The following is a 15,157-nucleotide window of genomic DNA, read 5'->3' as shown; positions in this document are numbered from 1 at the left end:
TGTATGCCAAGAGGTGGCCAGGGTTGGAAGTAAATCAAGGATGAGAGGGTGGGCTGGGACACGTAGCTGTCTTTGGTTTCCATGGTAAGGATGCCTAACACAGGAGGAATGTGCTACCTTCCCTTATAAAAGAACATTTCTCTTTTTTTTTCTTTTCTCAAGCTGTAAGAAAATCATCCCACATTTTCACATTTAAACCACAACTACTTACTCTTCTTAGAGTAGTCTGAACTGAAAGGCTATATTCATCCAGAGACTGTGGCCAAAAAAGTCCTGGGAAAGATATATTCACCTCAGTATACTGCCTGGCACACAGTAGGGGCTCAACAAATATTTGGAGTTACTGCAGTGACTGCCATGTGAACTGACGATCCTCTGCTGACAAGAGAGAAAATAATGTAAAGATTTCTGCAAGTCCCTGAAAAGATCAGCTGAACCTCACTTCCAGGATAGTTTCCTAGATCAGCAAGATTCACTTCTCAGGGGAAATTCCCATCATGGCTCAGTGGTTAATGAAACCCTCTAGTACCCATGAGGACATGGGTTCGATCCCTGGCCTCCCTCAGTGGGTTAAGGATCCGGCATTGCTATGGCTGTGGCAGAGGCCAGCAGCTGCAGCTCCTATTGGACCCCTAGCTGGGGCACTTCCATGTGCCCTGAGTGCGGCCCTAAAATGACAAAAAAAAAAAAAATCCACTTCTCAGGAGTTCCCATCATGGCGCATCAGAAACGAATCCAACTTGGAACCATGAGGTTGCGGGTTTGATCCCTGGCCTCGCTCAGTGGGTTAAGGATCCAGTGTTGCTGTGAGCTGTGATGTAGGTCAGAGACATGGCTTGGATCTGATGTTGCTGTGGCTCTGTCGTGGGCTGGCAGCCCTAGCTCCGGCTGGACCCCCTAGTCTGGGAACCTCTATATGCCACGGGTACAGCCCTAAAAAAAAAAAAGATTCACTTCTCAAATAATTGATTAGTTCAGAGGTCACACATGGGGATAGATTTTGTTCTGACTTGCAAGGTTTCAAAACATATTTTTGAGTTAACATTTAAAGCTTGAGAGATTTTATATGCACTTAGAGCTGGCTTGCTTTACCCAATAGGATCTATCTGGCCCTTTGGGGAACTTGTGCTAGTGCCCTAGATTAAAACTGTTGGCTAAACAAAAGTTCACAAGTCCTGCTGGCTGTTTCAGTTGTTAATTTAATCCTGTGCAGAACACACACACACACCCAAACTAAAAAGAAAAAAAGGAGATCCCAAATGTGTAAATACAAAAACCAAACTTTGTGGCCCTCAAATTTCTCGCTCCCTCTGTCAGTGCAGTTGCCACAATAAGTGTGTAAAGCCCCTGTTCTTAAACCCTTCACTTCACCGGTTCTTTTTGAGATACACGAAGGGGAAAGACCACCTGCCCCTTCAATACTAGTGCTTGACAAAGCAACTTCATCAGAACTGGGAAGTAATTCTTGATGCAAGCAGGGAGGTAAGAATTCAAAATCCCACTGATATAAAAAGCTACTAAGTGTCACAGTAGTTTCTCACTCAGAAGATACCATTTAGAATTTTACAGAAATTAATAAAATTAAATAGGAATAAAACCCAAGTGATTTTCACTTAACTATATTTTAAAATATAATACTGAGCATCTCCCCACTTTAAAATTACTCCTATAAAAGGCAAGTGGACCCCCACCATCCTCCCTTCTCAAATTGATGCTGCCTTTCTCCTGGCTGTTTTTGTGGGTCCAATGTGGACTCCTGAAACCACAGGGCCCCCATCCTCTTTTCCATGCTGCTCACGCCCACATTTCTAGCTCCTGCCAGGCCCCTGGATTGCCCTTCTCCAACAGAGTTTTATTTTCATCTCTCCCTCAGCCTGTCACAAATAAACCTCGAAGGTATTTCAGTAGTAAATATTACATTATAATTGTGATAAACATTGACTGACCACCTACTATGTGCTAAGTACAAGTCGAACTGTTTGAGAGAGGTCAGCCCATTTAGTGACCACTATAATCATCTAAGGCTTGCAGTGTGGTAGTTAAAGATGAGTGTTCAGCAGTCAGACTCCCGGCTGGGATATAAACAAGGCTTGTGGACCACCCTGGTGTGACCTAGATGCTGTCTACAAGGCTCCTTCCACTTCTTAAGAGTCTATGGTCACTGCTGCCATCTTTAAAGATGCAAAATTATAGGAGCCCCTATCGCTAAGTGGGAAAGGAACTTTTCAATAATTCCTCTATTTCCCATTAAGGCGATGCCCAGATTAATGATGGATAAAACTAAGCCTCCTCAAAACAGTCCCCTCATATCACTCCACCAAGCTGGGGAGAGCCCCCACCCATGACTGAACTTGAGATGCCACCGGATCCCAACAGGGAGCTGAATTAAGCTAGTACCCTGCCAGTGTAGAAATGCAATTTCCTCCCTTTCGTCTAGAGAGTTGTGTTTCCTCTATGAAAGTCTGTCATTGATGTCCACCCCAAGGAAGTTCCATGGACCAAATCCTAATGACTATCGCTGACGTGTGCCCAGCGACCTGGCAGGACAGGAGTTCGGTCAGCCTACCACCCGCTGGACACGCGCGGAGCTGGAAAAGGCGGGTCTGAAAAAGCTCTTAGGGGAAGAAAGGAAATTTCCTCTCTGGTCCTCTCTCTTGATGGAGACCCACGTTGCCACCTCCGGAGGTCCATCCCGGCCGTGACGACCCCAAGGGGCGCAGGGCGGAGAGGGAGTGCCCGGCGAGGGTTGCCCCGAGAATCCCAGCCTCTCCTCGCCCTCCTGCTTCCCTCCTCCTCCTCCCGGCGCTCCAGCCTCTGCGCCCTGGCTGCTCGCCTCCTCCCGAAGAGGATGGGATCCGAGCGTCCCCAGGGTCGGGGGTCGGCGCCGGCGATCGGAGGGGAGGAGGAAGGCAGGCGACTCGAAGCCTACCGTCTTCTGTTTCTTGACCCCGGACATGCTGGCTGGCTGCGGCGGTGCCCGGCGCGCTGGAACTCGGAGCCCAGCTCCTGGGAGCGTAGACGCTAGGACGCTCGGTGGCGGCGGCAGCGGTGTAGGCAGCAGCTGCTGCCGGACTCCCGGGAAGGAGGTATAAAAAGGCTCCACAGACACGTCGCACTTCCCTTGACCGGCCCCCTCCTCCTACTCCTCCTCCTGCCGAGTTCCTCTCCGCCCCGTCTGCTCCGCCAGCAGCGCCCGGCCCAGGGGACCCGGCCGCCGCCTGGGCGGGGTCCTGGGCCCGGCCCCCAACTCGCGGGAGCGGATCCGCCAGCCCGTGTCAAAGACTGGACCTTGCAGCCGAGAGGGACGGAGCGACACGCCCAGCGCTCAGCTGGAGGTCAAGTTCGCCCTCCCCCTTCCCACTCCCGGCGGCTGCCAGAGCGTCCCCCACCTCCCACCCCACCCCCACGCATCTCCAAGGAGGGTTTCCTGCCTCTGCGACCTGCCTGAATCCGCCTGGTTTGTAGGCAAGGTCCTCAGTGGGCACCGATGCCCAGCTTGTTTTCATCTGCCGTAATAACAGCAGCAGATAACATTTTTGGTTCTCACTCTGCTCTCCACTGACCTCTGCCTTAAGCCTTCTGTGCCCGCGCTACAGGCATTGAGTCTTACTTTCTCCCAGGAAGTGGTTGAGGCTTTCAGACTTCCTCATGGTCATGTTCCAAGAAAGGGGACTGAAACCCAGGCTGTCAGCCTCCTTCTACTCCCGCGTCATCATCTATGACAACGATGAAATGGTGAGGCGCAGCTGTGGGACTAAGGGGTTCACATGCATTCATTCCTTTGGAACTCACAGTATTTTCTTCATGTTGCAAATGGGCCAGCTGAGGCACTGCTCCTACTCACAAAGTTGAGTAAGCAAGGCCAGCCTCGGAAATGGGCAGTGGTAGCCCAGGGACTTATTGTAGTCCAGCCCCCAAAGCATTCCCTTAGGACAGCTGTGTGTTTGGCAACCCGGATGGGCCCTGAGGTGAAAAAGTAAGAGGCTCAAATTGATAAGGCTTATGGCCTATACCTTAGGGCTCCAAGTTAAGGGCAACTCTCTTAACTCAAATGTCTGGGAGAAGCAGAAGTTCAGAAGGAGAAGCTATGGTTAGTGACAAGTACCTTGAGAGCAGTCATAAGGCCTCACACCCGCCTCTGTACCTTAACTCTTTGCACAATGTCACAAACAGATCAATAGACAGTAAAGGGCAAAAGAACCAAGAAGAATGCCCAAAGGCCATAGTGCCCATTACAACTTTGCTTTTCCTTCTTCGAAAAGACTGGAGAAGTGTTATCTTAAGGAGACAGGGGTTGGAACTTCTCTTTCGCACCTAATTTTATTTTTGGAAGACTGCCAGCTTTCAGACAGACACTGAAGATCTAAGCATTCATTCATTGACTACCTTTCTCCATGGGAAGGTGGAAAAGAAAAATAAATTAGGAATCAAAAACTTAAAAGGCTGCCTACATGTTGGTCCAGTTTTGAAATATCAGTATATTTATTTTCTTACTCATTTGGAATAAGCTGCCACCACTCCCTTCAACTGTGAGCAGCTAGAGGGCAAATGCTGGGTTTGAGTTTCTGTTCTGCACACAAACTAGCACACTTTGAATTTATGGAATTTAAATAGTAACATCCCATTCTAATTTTATTAGGAAAATCCTTTGGTATCTGTTCCAACAATATTTGAACTCTGCCAGATCCTGCCCTGCGAGAAAAGGTAAATTAAGTATGGGTGGAGATAGAGGAATTGATGTATGTATGTGTTTCCTATTGCTTCTTTAAAAGCTGTGTTCTTGCAACAGAAGGAAGTTAAGGGAAAATCTGTCATGGCAACTTCCTGGAAAAGAAATGTATAATTGTTCAGACCTTGGAGGAAGTTTTGAGGTCATTTGTCCAGTTTCCTTACAGGTGGGCAATGTAAAACTGGTGCTGAGAGAGGGGAGGTAAGCTAACCCTAGTCAGTAGTTAGGGGCAGTTTTGAGTTAAACCCAGGTCACTGGGCTCCCCATATACAGTGATTCACTCAGCCTCTAGGTCAACTATTTCAAGACCCCTATGATAACTGTAAATTGGGCAGTTTGTACTCTTTTGGATTTAATTAATTTTCAAATAGTACTTTGGAACAGATATTCTTTTATTATTTCCAAAGACTTGGGAAATAGGTGACCTTAGCTCCCTTGGATCCAGGCTGCATTGTTTCAGATCCTGTACCTTCACAGATCATCAGTTTAGTTGGAGTTCAGCATGGCCACTCACTGAAAAGTTAAATAATCATTCTTTTTTATTTTCCCAGGGTCTTTCTTTTAAAAATGATATTTGGAATTCTTTTTCATCTCACTATTCTCTCACTCCTAGAATAAGGCATTGCTTCTGGAAAGGTATGAGAAACTATCAGCTTAATTCTTTTTTTTTGGCAGCACCCAAGGCATGCTGAAGTTCCTGGGCCAGGGCTCCAACCCATGACACAGCAGTGACTACACCAGACTCTTAACCCACTAGACCACCAGGGAACTCCACTAGCAGTTTGATTTTTGGAGTCTATGATTCCAACACATCAGAACTGAGATAAAACTCATTTGGGGGAAGGAAGGAAAGGCTGAGATCTGTTCAGTCATCTGGACATACTCTCCATAACTTTCTCAGTAGAGTTTCCTCCTAGATTCTGCTTGTAAAACTGTGTTGCCTGCATTGTACCAATTTACAGTCCTTGATACTATTCAAAACATTTGCATGAGGGTTTGGGAATTTTTGAAATTTTCTTCCTATTTTCTTTTGTTTACTTTCTTCAAGGCATTGATTGGCTTTAATAATGAACTTAATGAGGGTGGTGATTACTACTTGGTCTTTTCATTGTTTAGAAAAAAAATGGAGTCAACTCCCCCAAATAAACAAGAGAAATACATGTACAAAGAATGACAGTGTTGGTGAGATGTTCACGACACAGGTTGTCCAATACATCTTAGAAAGCTCATCACATTTTGGGGGATCTAGTTTGGAGGTGTAGTCCCTGGATTGGCCATTCCAAAGGAATGCAGCTACACTGCCCCCTAGTGGCTGTAATGCACAGAGACCTAATTGTTGAAATCCCCTGTGCAAAAATAAGTGCAGCAGTTCATAGAGGTCAAGAAACCCTTAGAGAAAGTCCTCTAGGATTTAAATATTCTTCCCATTCCCAAGCACAGATACTACCAAGATGAGCAAGACATGGTCCCTGTCTTCAGGAAACTCCCAGTCTAGTGAAGACAGTCTTTGCCTACCAACCCTACTACAATCAACAGGTAAAAATGAAACTTGCATACCTTAGACTTTTTTTTTTTAACTTAAAACGCATGCACTTCACTAATCTTTGATGTAGGGCTAAAGGTTTATACTGTGGTATGAGTATGCTGATGGGAGTTCCAAAAAACACTTTCATAAGGCATCTTCAAAAATTTCCAGTTTGGTGAGTTCTCATTGTGGCTCAGCAGGTTATGAACCAGACTAGCGTCCATGAGGATGTGGGTTTGATCCCTGCCCTCGCTCAGTAGGCTAAGGATCTGGCACTGCCATGAGCTGTGGTGTTGGTTGAAGACCTGGCTGGGAACCCATGTTGCTGTGGCTATGGCACTGGCCGACTGCTGCAGCTCCAATTCAACCCCTAGCCTGGGAACTTCCATATGCCACAGATGCAGCCCTAAAAAGGAAAAAAGAAAAAAAAATTCCACTTTGAGATTTTATAAAGTGGAGTTAAAAATTAAGGTCACTTAATCTGAAAGGAGATTCCTTCACAATTTCAATGTACCCCTCCCCCATCTTTATCTTGCCTACACTTAATTCAGTAGAACACATTTACACATTTTTAACAGCTTAACTTTCCAAAGCATCCATCTGTTCTCATAGTAAACACAGCTTTTTTTTTTTCTCCATTCATATGCTATTCACTTAAGTCACATCCAAATAAATTACTTAATTACACCAACAGGTACGATTGGCATAAATAGGCTTGGGAACAAACACAATAGATCTCAGTAAGCATCCAGCTTAGTGTGTAGGGGCACAAGTGTGTGGGCATTCCAGTGTGTCCTACTGTCAAAGTTTGCTGTGGGCATTGCTCATTATCTTTTCCAGAAGAAATGGAGATCAAGGATTAAACTGGACAGTTAGTTAAAAGGAAGGGTATTATGTGAGCACAGAGGACGGACATCCATTTCAACTTTGAAAAGAGGGAGAATGGAGCGAGACGTCAGATATTTTCTTGGGGGAAATGATGTATAAATTGAGACTTGAAAGAAGGGTAGGGTTTTGCCAGCCTTCCCCTCCTCAAAGTGGGGGTATGTGTAAATTCGAAAATTTACAGGCAGAGAGCCGCATGAAATAACATGGTACATTCAGAAAATTATAAGTATCTGTATTGCTGAGTTTAGGAGATAAAATAGAAGAGTGAGGGGAGGCTGAAGGCTGTAATAGAGGACGCGCCACATACAATCAGGCAGCAACGTGATCTTGCATGTTCTTTATGCTCATCAGAGTGCCTTAGCCATGTGGCTGGCCTTGCATTTATTCATAAGTCAGTGGACAAGGATGAGAAGTCACACTGTCACACTGTTCTGAGGTGTCCATGGTCTGGTGAAAGAGATGGATATGTATACAAATAATTCCAAGTGATTATAAGTGCCAGAACAAAGGAACATTCAAAGTAATAGGAAAGTTGCACACACACACACACATACACACACACGTGATGACTGCTAGACTCTGAAGAGATTCCAATAGGTAGTGATAACTTAACCTGCAGCTGCATTTCAAAGATAAAAGAAAGCTAGATAGGAGGGTGATCTGTCACCCTGCTGATGGCCCATACTGATGGGCTGATGTTCCCAGGTGCAGGAAGCATTCACCTCCTACCCCACCATACCCTGTGCCACCTTCTTCAAGTGCCCCAGCCTGTCACTAAACACCCAGGTAGGGCAGAGAAAAGCTGCTCACAGCCAAACTGCACAACTCTGATCGGATCACCAAAAGGCTGCCCTCAGGACTTAGGAGGTCAGAGGGAAAGCCCACACCTGCAGTCAGAAGTAACACTCTCCTGCCATTTCTTGAGTAGAATCAAGCACATAGTTTTTTCGTCTATTCTTTGCATTAGTTTAAAAAGAAGCTCCTGGCTGTTCCCATCATGGCACAGCGGAAACGAATCCAACTAGGAACCATGAGGTTTTGAGTTCAATCCCTGGCTGGGCTCAGTGGGTTAAGGATCCAGTGAGCTATGGTGTAGGTTGCAGACGTAGCTTGGATCCCATGTTGCTGTGGCTGTGGCGTAGGCCAGCAGCTATAGCTACGATTCGTTCCCTAGCCTGGGAACTTCCACATGCCACAGGCGTGGCCCTAAAAAACAAACAAACAAAAAATTTAAAAAATGGAGTCCCCGTCATGGCACAGCAGAAACGAATCCGCCTAGGAACCATGAGGTTGTGGGTTTGATTCCTGGCCTCGCTCAGAGGGTTAAGGATCCAGTGTTGCCATGAGCTGTGGTCTAGGTCACAGACATGGCTCGGATCTGGCGTTGCTGTGGCTCTGGCATAGGCCGGCAGCTGTAGCTTTGATTCGACCCCTAGCCTGGGAACCTCCATAAGCCGCGGGTGCGGCCCTGAAAAGACAAAAAGACAAAAAAAATAAAAAATAAAAAAATAAAATATACATTTGTTAGTATATACACACATTTAGCAAAATAGAAACATTTAGAGTATTTGCGTAATTCACTCTAAAATTCAACAAAGCTCAGTGAAAATGACTTGCATTTGTTTAATGGTAAGCAAATCAATTACTTGAGTCAACTAATTGGCTGAATTTTCAGTCTTCAACAGGTTTTTTAAAAGATGGTTAGCAAGGTGGAAGATAGCTTGATCTATGTCACTTAGAGGCTTTAAATACTTGGAAAAATAAACAAATTATTTAACTGATAACTAATTAACAAATTACTTAATTTAAACTTCAAATTATTTGAAAAAAAATCCAACCAATCTTAGTAGATCTTAAAGGAAAGAAGGAGAGAAGGAAGAAAGGAAAGAAACAAGAAGGAAAGAGAGGAGGGGAAATTGCAATATTTGGCCTAAAATTGAGAAGATATCACAAAATATAACATACTTCAAGAAATCGAAGTTGTAGAAATTTGTCTGTAATTGTAGAAGAACAGAATATTTTATTTAGGAACAACTTACATGGTAAATACTCTCAACGTAACTGAGAAAGTGTGATATAATAAATTAATGTTTAATGATTAGGGGAATCTCATAGATACTATAAATGCATGATTAATTTGTAAAGAATTGGAATATGATATGTTGAGCACAATTTACTAATGAGTCTCAGACCTTCTGGAAGGATTTTATAGGTTTGGGCAGTCAGATCATAGGAAGATAAACAGTAAAAAAAAACAAAAAAAAAAAAACAAAAAAAACCATAATCTTGCTCTCGCCATCTCTTTTATATAAAAGTATAAAATCCTTAGTAGTCCTCAACTTATGAACCTAAGCCTCCTGAAAGCATTATAAGAAAGTTTTTGGATTCTAAGCATTTTATTAAAATGTTAATAGCTCTCTCTCTATATTTCTATTTTCAAATGTATTTAGGTGCTGCAGTAAGAACAAAATGCACATTCATTTAAAATGTTAGCAAATTCATTCTTAAGCTTCATATATTTTCAATCAGAAAATACTAAAAATACAACTACCGTCATAATCATATAATCTTAGCCTCCTAAAGATAAATGGGGCAATAGTCCTATTATAATAAAATCATAAATAGTGGCCTAAATTATTATATGCACTGCTGAAACCAACTGATGATTAAACCTTGAAATCTTCCTATTCTTAAAACACCATTTCTTCTTCATTAAACCCACCCCCTATACATACTTGTTTTTCTTTTCTCCACTTCTAGTTGAGAAAGAAAATTCTGCTCTGAACAGGGGGAAGTTCTTTTGAAGTCCCAAAGGGTCTCAAACATCACTGTGTATTATAGCCATCTGAGGAAACCACATACCTGACTAATTAAATAAAAATCTGAGAATGGGCCCCAAGCATCAGTAGTTTTCAAAGTTTGTCTTTAAAAGAATCATTTGTTCTCAACAAAGGTGAATCAAGATTACCAGTCAGAATGGCCATCATTAAGAAGTCTACAAATAACAAGTACTGGAGAGAGTGTGGAGAAAAGGGAATTGATAAACCACTATGGAACCAGTATGGAAGCTCCTCAGAAAACTAAATATAGAACTACTATATGATCCCGCAATTGCACTACTGGCCATATATCTGGAGAAAACCACACTTCAAAAAATACATGCACCTGTATGTTCATAGCACCATTCACAATAGCCAAGACATAGAAACAACCTAAATGTCCATCAACAGATGAATGAATTAAGAAGATGTGGTACATATATACAATGGAATACTACTCAGCCATAAAAAAGAATGAAATAATGCCATTTGCAGCAATATGAATGCAGCTAGAGATTCTCATACTAAGTAAAGTAAGTCAGAAAGAGAAAGACAAATACCATATGATATCACTTCTACATGGAATCGAAAATGTGGCACAAATGAACCTATCTGCAAAACAGAAACAGACTCGCAGACATAGAGAACAGGCTTGTGGTTGCCAAGGGTTGGGGGGGAGTGGGATGCCCTGAGAGTTTGGGGTTAGTAGATGCAAACTATTTCATTTAGAATGGATAAGCAATGAGGTCCTACAGTACAGCACAAGGAACTATATCCAGCCTCATGTGATAGACAATGATGGAAAATAACATAAGAAAGGATACACACACACACACACACACACACACAACACACACACACACACACACACACATATACACACACGCAAACATATACCTAAACTGGATCGCTTTGATGTACAGAAAAAACTGGTACAACAGTGTAAATCAACTACAATTGTTTAAAAAGTGGGGAGAAAAAGATTCCTTGTGTGAAATTACAGGCTGCTGCCCCTCTCCCCACATCCACAGTTTCTCACCCTGATGGTCTAGTGTAAGTTGCAGTTCCAACCAATTTCCAGGTGATGCTGATGCTGTGGATCCAGTAGCGACATTCTGCACATCATTGCCTTAGATACAGGTCTTCAAACTCACCCACATGTTTTAATTTTTTTATAGGAAATTTAGAAAGTAAGTAGAAAGAGAAGAAATAGGTGTGTTGGGGAGACAACCTTAGATAATATTCTTAAAAATCATCCTACTACAGTGAATAAAATGTCTTATAGGATTAACAAGGAAGGAAATAGACATTACCAGGAATTTTCAGCTCTGGCTAATCACATTGGAGAAACTTCTCTTGTGGCGCCATAGTTTAAGGATCTGGCATTCGGTCACTATAGCAGCTTGGGTCATTGCTGTGGTGCAGGTTCTATCCCTGGCTTGGGAACTTCCACATGCCACAAGTGCAGCCAAAAAAATAAATAAATAAATAAAAATTTAAAAAAAAGAAAAATTACTTTGGAAACAATAAAAATTCAGCTTCCTGGGCTTTCTTCTCTCCTTCTCAATCTAGATTTCTGGGATGGTGCTTGCAGCAGACTGTGTTAAACCCTGGGGGTGATTCCACTTTGCAGCTAGATAGGGAACCACTAATCTACCCACTGGTGCACAAAATCTCCTGGGCTGCTTATAAAAACACACATTCCTAAATCCCACTCTCCTTATACAATTCCTTAGTAAGATCACTGAACTCTATTTCTGGTTGAGGGTTTTTAATTAGGACTTGGTGCCTTTTCTCTCAAATACTTTGTTAATTTAGAGTCCTTTCTTTTTCTCTAAGGGCACTAAGCTTTAAAACCAGGAGAACACCCTAGTTAGTTTCTATTTTCCATCCTGAGCCCAGAATGGTCTTGTGTAAATGGTAAAGAACCAGGATGTGGGAATATTAGGTATAAAAATCAGTTAATGCTCTGAAAATATTGTCCCACCACACCATTTTTTCCTAACATTATTTAATGAAGAAAAAAAAACCTTTTCATCCTTCTTTTGGTTTGTGGAGCTTCCTCCATGATGCGTAGTGTTAGCTAGCAGGGGTGTCCCCTTGCTATTGTTGAGTAATAATAAATCCTTAAGTTCCCCACCAGGGAGCCACTATGAGAAGCAGATTAATTATAAATTATAAATTGTAACTCTTTGCTTACTTGCTTTTCCAGACTAATTACTAAATTATTGTATTTAGCCTCCTTGCCCTGATCCCTAAAATTGTATAGGGTTTCTATTGTTTGTTAATAAATTATGTATTAATTAGGGAAGACTTGATATAATGATCAAGTTACTTCTCTAGCACATGCTATCTCATCTCTTCAAGTTTCTTCAATCTCACACACACAGTAAAGTGATTCCTGTGGAATTATAGATGAAATTTCCCAGCCTATTCACTTCTATTACTCTTGTTTTGGAGGAATGCTATGGACTATTATACTCGGCTACTTTTGAAAACTTAGTTATTTACTTAGTAAAGAAATGACATTCCTTTTTTTTCCCTTACAAACATAATTCAGACCACACTTTAGAAACAGTAACCTAAAGAATGAAATCAGAGCCCAGATGAGGGATCTTTCTATGGCTGTTGAGGGGGGACAGGAGGAGTTGCATTCAGGATTGGGCAGCCTGGACAGGGCTCTTACCTACAAATGGTCCTTCACCAGCTCTCTGAGCTATAATACAACAGTGGGTCAGCTCCATGAAAGAGTTGTGACTAGGGCACAGCAAAAGAATCCAAGGTTTGGAGTCAGATTCAAGACCTAGCTTCATACATGTTTCTGTTGGTCCAGCAGTTTCCTTCTGTACCTTAAGAGTAGGCATGGGATCTAGGATAGGCTTAGCCCCAGAGCAGCCCTAGAGCCAATCTGAATCCTTTTCCTGGATTTTTCTGTTGGAGTTATCGAAGGAAGTCTTTCCCCTCTCAGTTAGGAAGTGTCAGCTCTGTATATAAACCCAGAGATGCTAGTGGCCACATCTCCTCCCATGTGGTGAAGTCTTAGAGCATGATGAAGAACTGAGGAGACCTCAAGTTCTTAGACAGCCTTGGAACCATCCTGCTTCCTAAGGCTCTTCTTGTGATCCTGTGAGTTACCCTGTATCCTTCCAATAAATACACCTGCCTATTTTGACTAAGATATTTTGAGTTGGGTGACTTCTCTTGGGACCAAAATAGGTCTGACTTATTTAATAAGCATGTTTTTGGACCACTCTGAAAACTGCATAAAGGGGCATTAGTGTGAAATTTCCAGCACGGTACCCGGTATGCTCAATAAATCTACTGAACTAAATTGAAGCAACATGAAATTGCCTTTACATGTAGGATGTTTCAGGGTTTCAAGATTGAGGGAAATTTTATTATAACCTCTAGGCTTATTTCACATTTTAAAGATTTAGGATAGAAATGACTTGAATCCCACCCCTCAAATTTGAAAATGCTCCAAAATATAGAAAACTGACAAATTTCCAGTGTTGGCAATTACTATAGCTTATATTACTTGCTGCAGTTTATATTAAAAAATAGCTTATTGTAGAACATTAAATCTATGCTTCCTTTGAGATGTGGTCTTAAGGATATTCCGCATGAAACGTTTCTGCTTCTTCCATCGTTGTTTCAATTCTGCTAATTTTATTTTATTGCAAGTAATATCTGTTTCTCTTCTTCATGCTCCATCTGACACCACAATAATTTACACCTTTTTATTTAATTAGGCTGTCAACTAGATTGAGAGTGATGACTTCTATAGAGTTGTTTTATTCTGCAAAAATAATGAGAATCTGCCAGAGATTATTTTGCTTTTGCTTTTTAGCTTTAAAAGTAACATGTTGCTTTTATTTTCCAAGAATACTAGGCAGAGAGCTCTTGTTTCTGTGTATTATCCAAAATTTGTTCTTTCTGTACAAGAGTCCATCTTAATGGCTAATGAAATTCTGATATCTAGTCATCATGACCAGAAAAAAAAAATCTGGCAAACCAGGAAATTGTATCCATTTAATTTGTGGCCATGATTGCTAATGTCAATGAGGCCTTAGCATGGATAAACTCCATTCTGAGAGATGTATACTCGATGTCGTCTTTCAGCTTTGAGCTCTGACTCCATAGTCTACTAAAGCCAGACTGGTGGCATAATGAAAAGTCAAGGATTGGTTCTCCCACCCTGCCACCAAACAAGTTCAAGGGTGAAACATGGGGCTAACATATGACTTCAACAATGGAATTCTTGGTTTCCATAGACAAAGGCTTGGTAGCTGCTTTGGCACTTTCAGAAATAACTCTCAGGTTTGGTTTCCCACTCAAAGGCTAGTTTCAGAAAGTTTTTAATTTGCTAATGGATACTATGCCGCATTTTATTTTTTATTCTATTGCTTGGAAATTTGAGTGGTTTTGAACAGACACGGTATTACATATTATGTCATGGTTCCTAGGTTAGGCCTCCTCTAACCACCACCACCCCCAAAGGAAAATTTATTTCACCAATAAAACATCTGAAATTTGGTATATATGGAATTTTAAAATGGAAGGAAATATTTTTATACAAATCATACATTTTAAAAAAAACCCCTCAACTTGAAAATAATTCTTCTTTCTTAATTTGAATGCTGTGGGCTGGGGAAAAGATGATTCACTAGAGAAAATAAAGTAGCTGGTGAACTGTAACAAGTCTGAAGGACTTATTGTGCATTTTTAAACATTTCAAATTTGGTGGCTCTTTATTCTAATTCCATGGCTTTCCCTTTTTTAAAAAGTCAAAAGCATATCACCAAACCACAGTAAGATACCACTTTGTATTCAGATGACTCTAATAAAAAAGACAAACAATAACAAGTGTTGGCAAGGAGATGGACAATTGGGACCCTCGCTCATCACTGGTGTGATTATAAAAGGGTGCAGACACTTTGGAAAACAGTCTGGCATTTCCTCAAACGGTTAGTATATGAGGACCTAGCAATTCCTCTCCTAGGTATATACCCAAGAGAAATGAAAAAAATGTCTACACAAAAACTACATACAAATGTTCATAGCAGCATCACTTCTAAGCACCAAATCCTGGAAATAATCCCAAAGTCCACTGACTGAGGAATGAATAAACAAAATGTGGTCTAGCCATACAATGGACTATTATTTGACTCGACAAAGAATGAAGTATTGCTATCT

General features: G+C 41.8%; 1 protein-coding gene and 1 long non-coding RNA gene across 2 annotated transcripts in view; one reads left to right on the top strand and one right to left on the bottom strand.

Moving 5' to 3' along the window:
* PAPSS2 (3'-phosphoadenosine 5'-phosphosulfate synthase 2) overlaps positions 1 to 3,146 on the bottom strand; it is a 90,192-nt gene extending 87,046 nt beyond the window's left edge. The window contains exon 1 of the mRNA XM_021073104.2: positions 2,930 to 3,146. Within this exon, the coding sequence (XP_020928763.1) occupies positions 2,930 to 2,956 (27 nt within the window). The 5' untranslated portion in view covers positions 2,957 to 3,146. The remainder of the gene's footprint in view (positions 1 to 2,929) is intronic.
* A 459-nt stretch (positions 3,147 to 3,605) lies between these two features.
* LOC146396967 (uncharacterized) lies at positions 3,606 to 5,500 on the top strand. Its single transcript, XR_014827650.1, has 3 exons — positions 3,606 to 3,735; positions 4,640 to 4,704; positions 5,405 to 5,500. It is a non-coding gene; the product is annotated as an uncharacterized LOC146396967 (long non-coding RNA).
* Positions 5,501 to 15,157: the final 9,657 nt, after the last annotated feature.

This window comes from Sus scrofa, chromosome 14 (assembly GCF_054392235.1).
Source record: "Sus scrofa isolate SSC_HxYL_T2T_F1_AM1 chromosome 14, Sscrofa_HxYL_maternal_Yorkshire_Landrace_v2.0, whole genome shotgun sequence".
Taxonomy (NCBI): domain Eukaryota; kingdom Metazoa; phylum Chordata; class Mammalia; order Artiodactyla; family Suidae; genus Sus; species Sus scrofa.
This window is presented reverse-complemented; position numbering and strand designations above follow the sequence as displayed.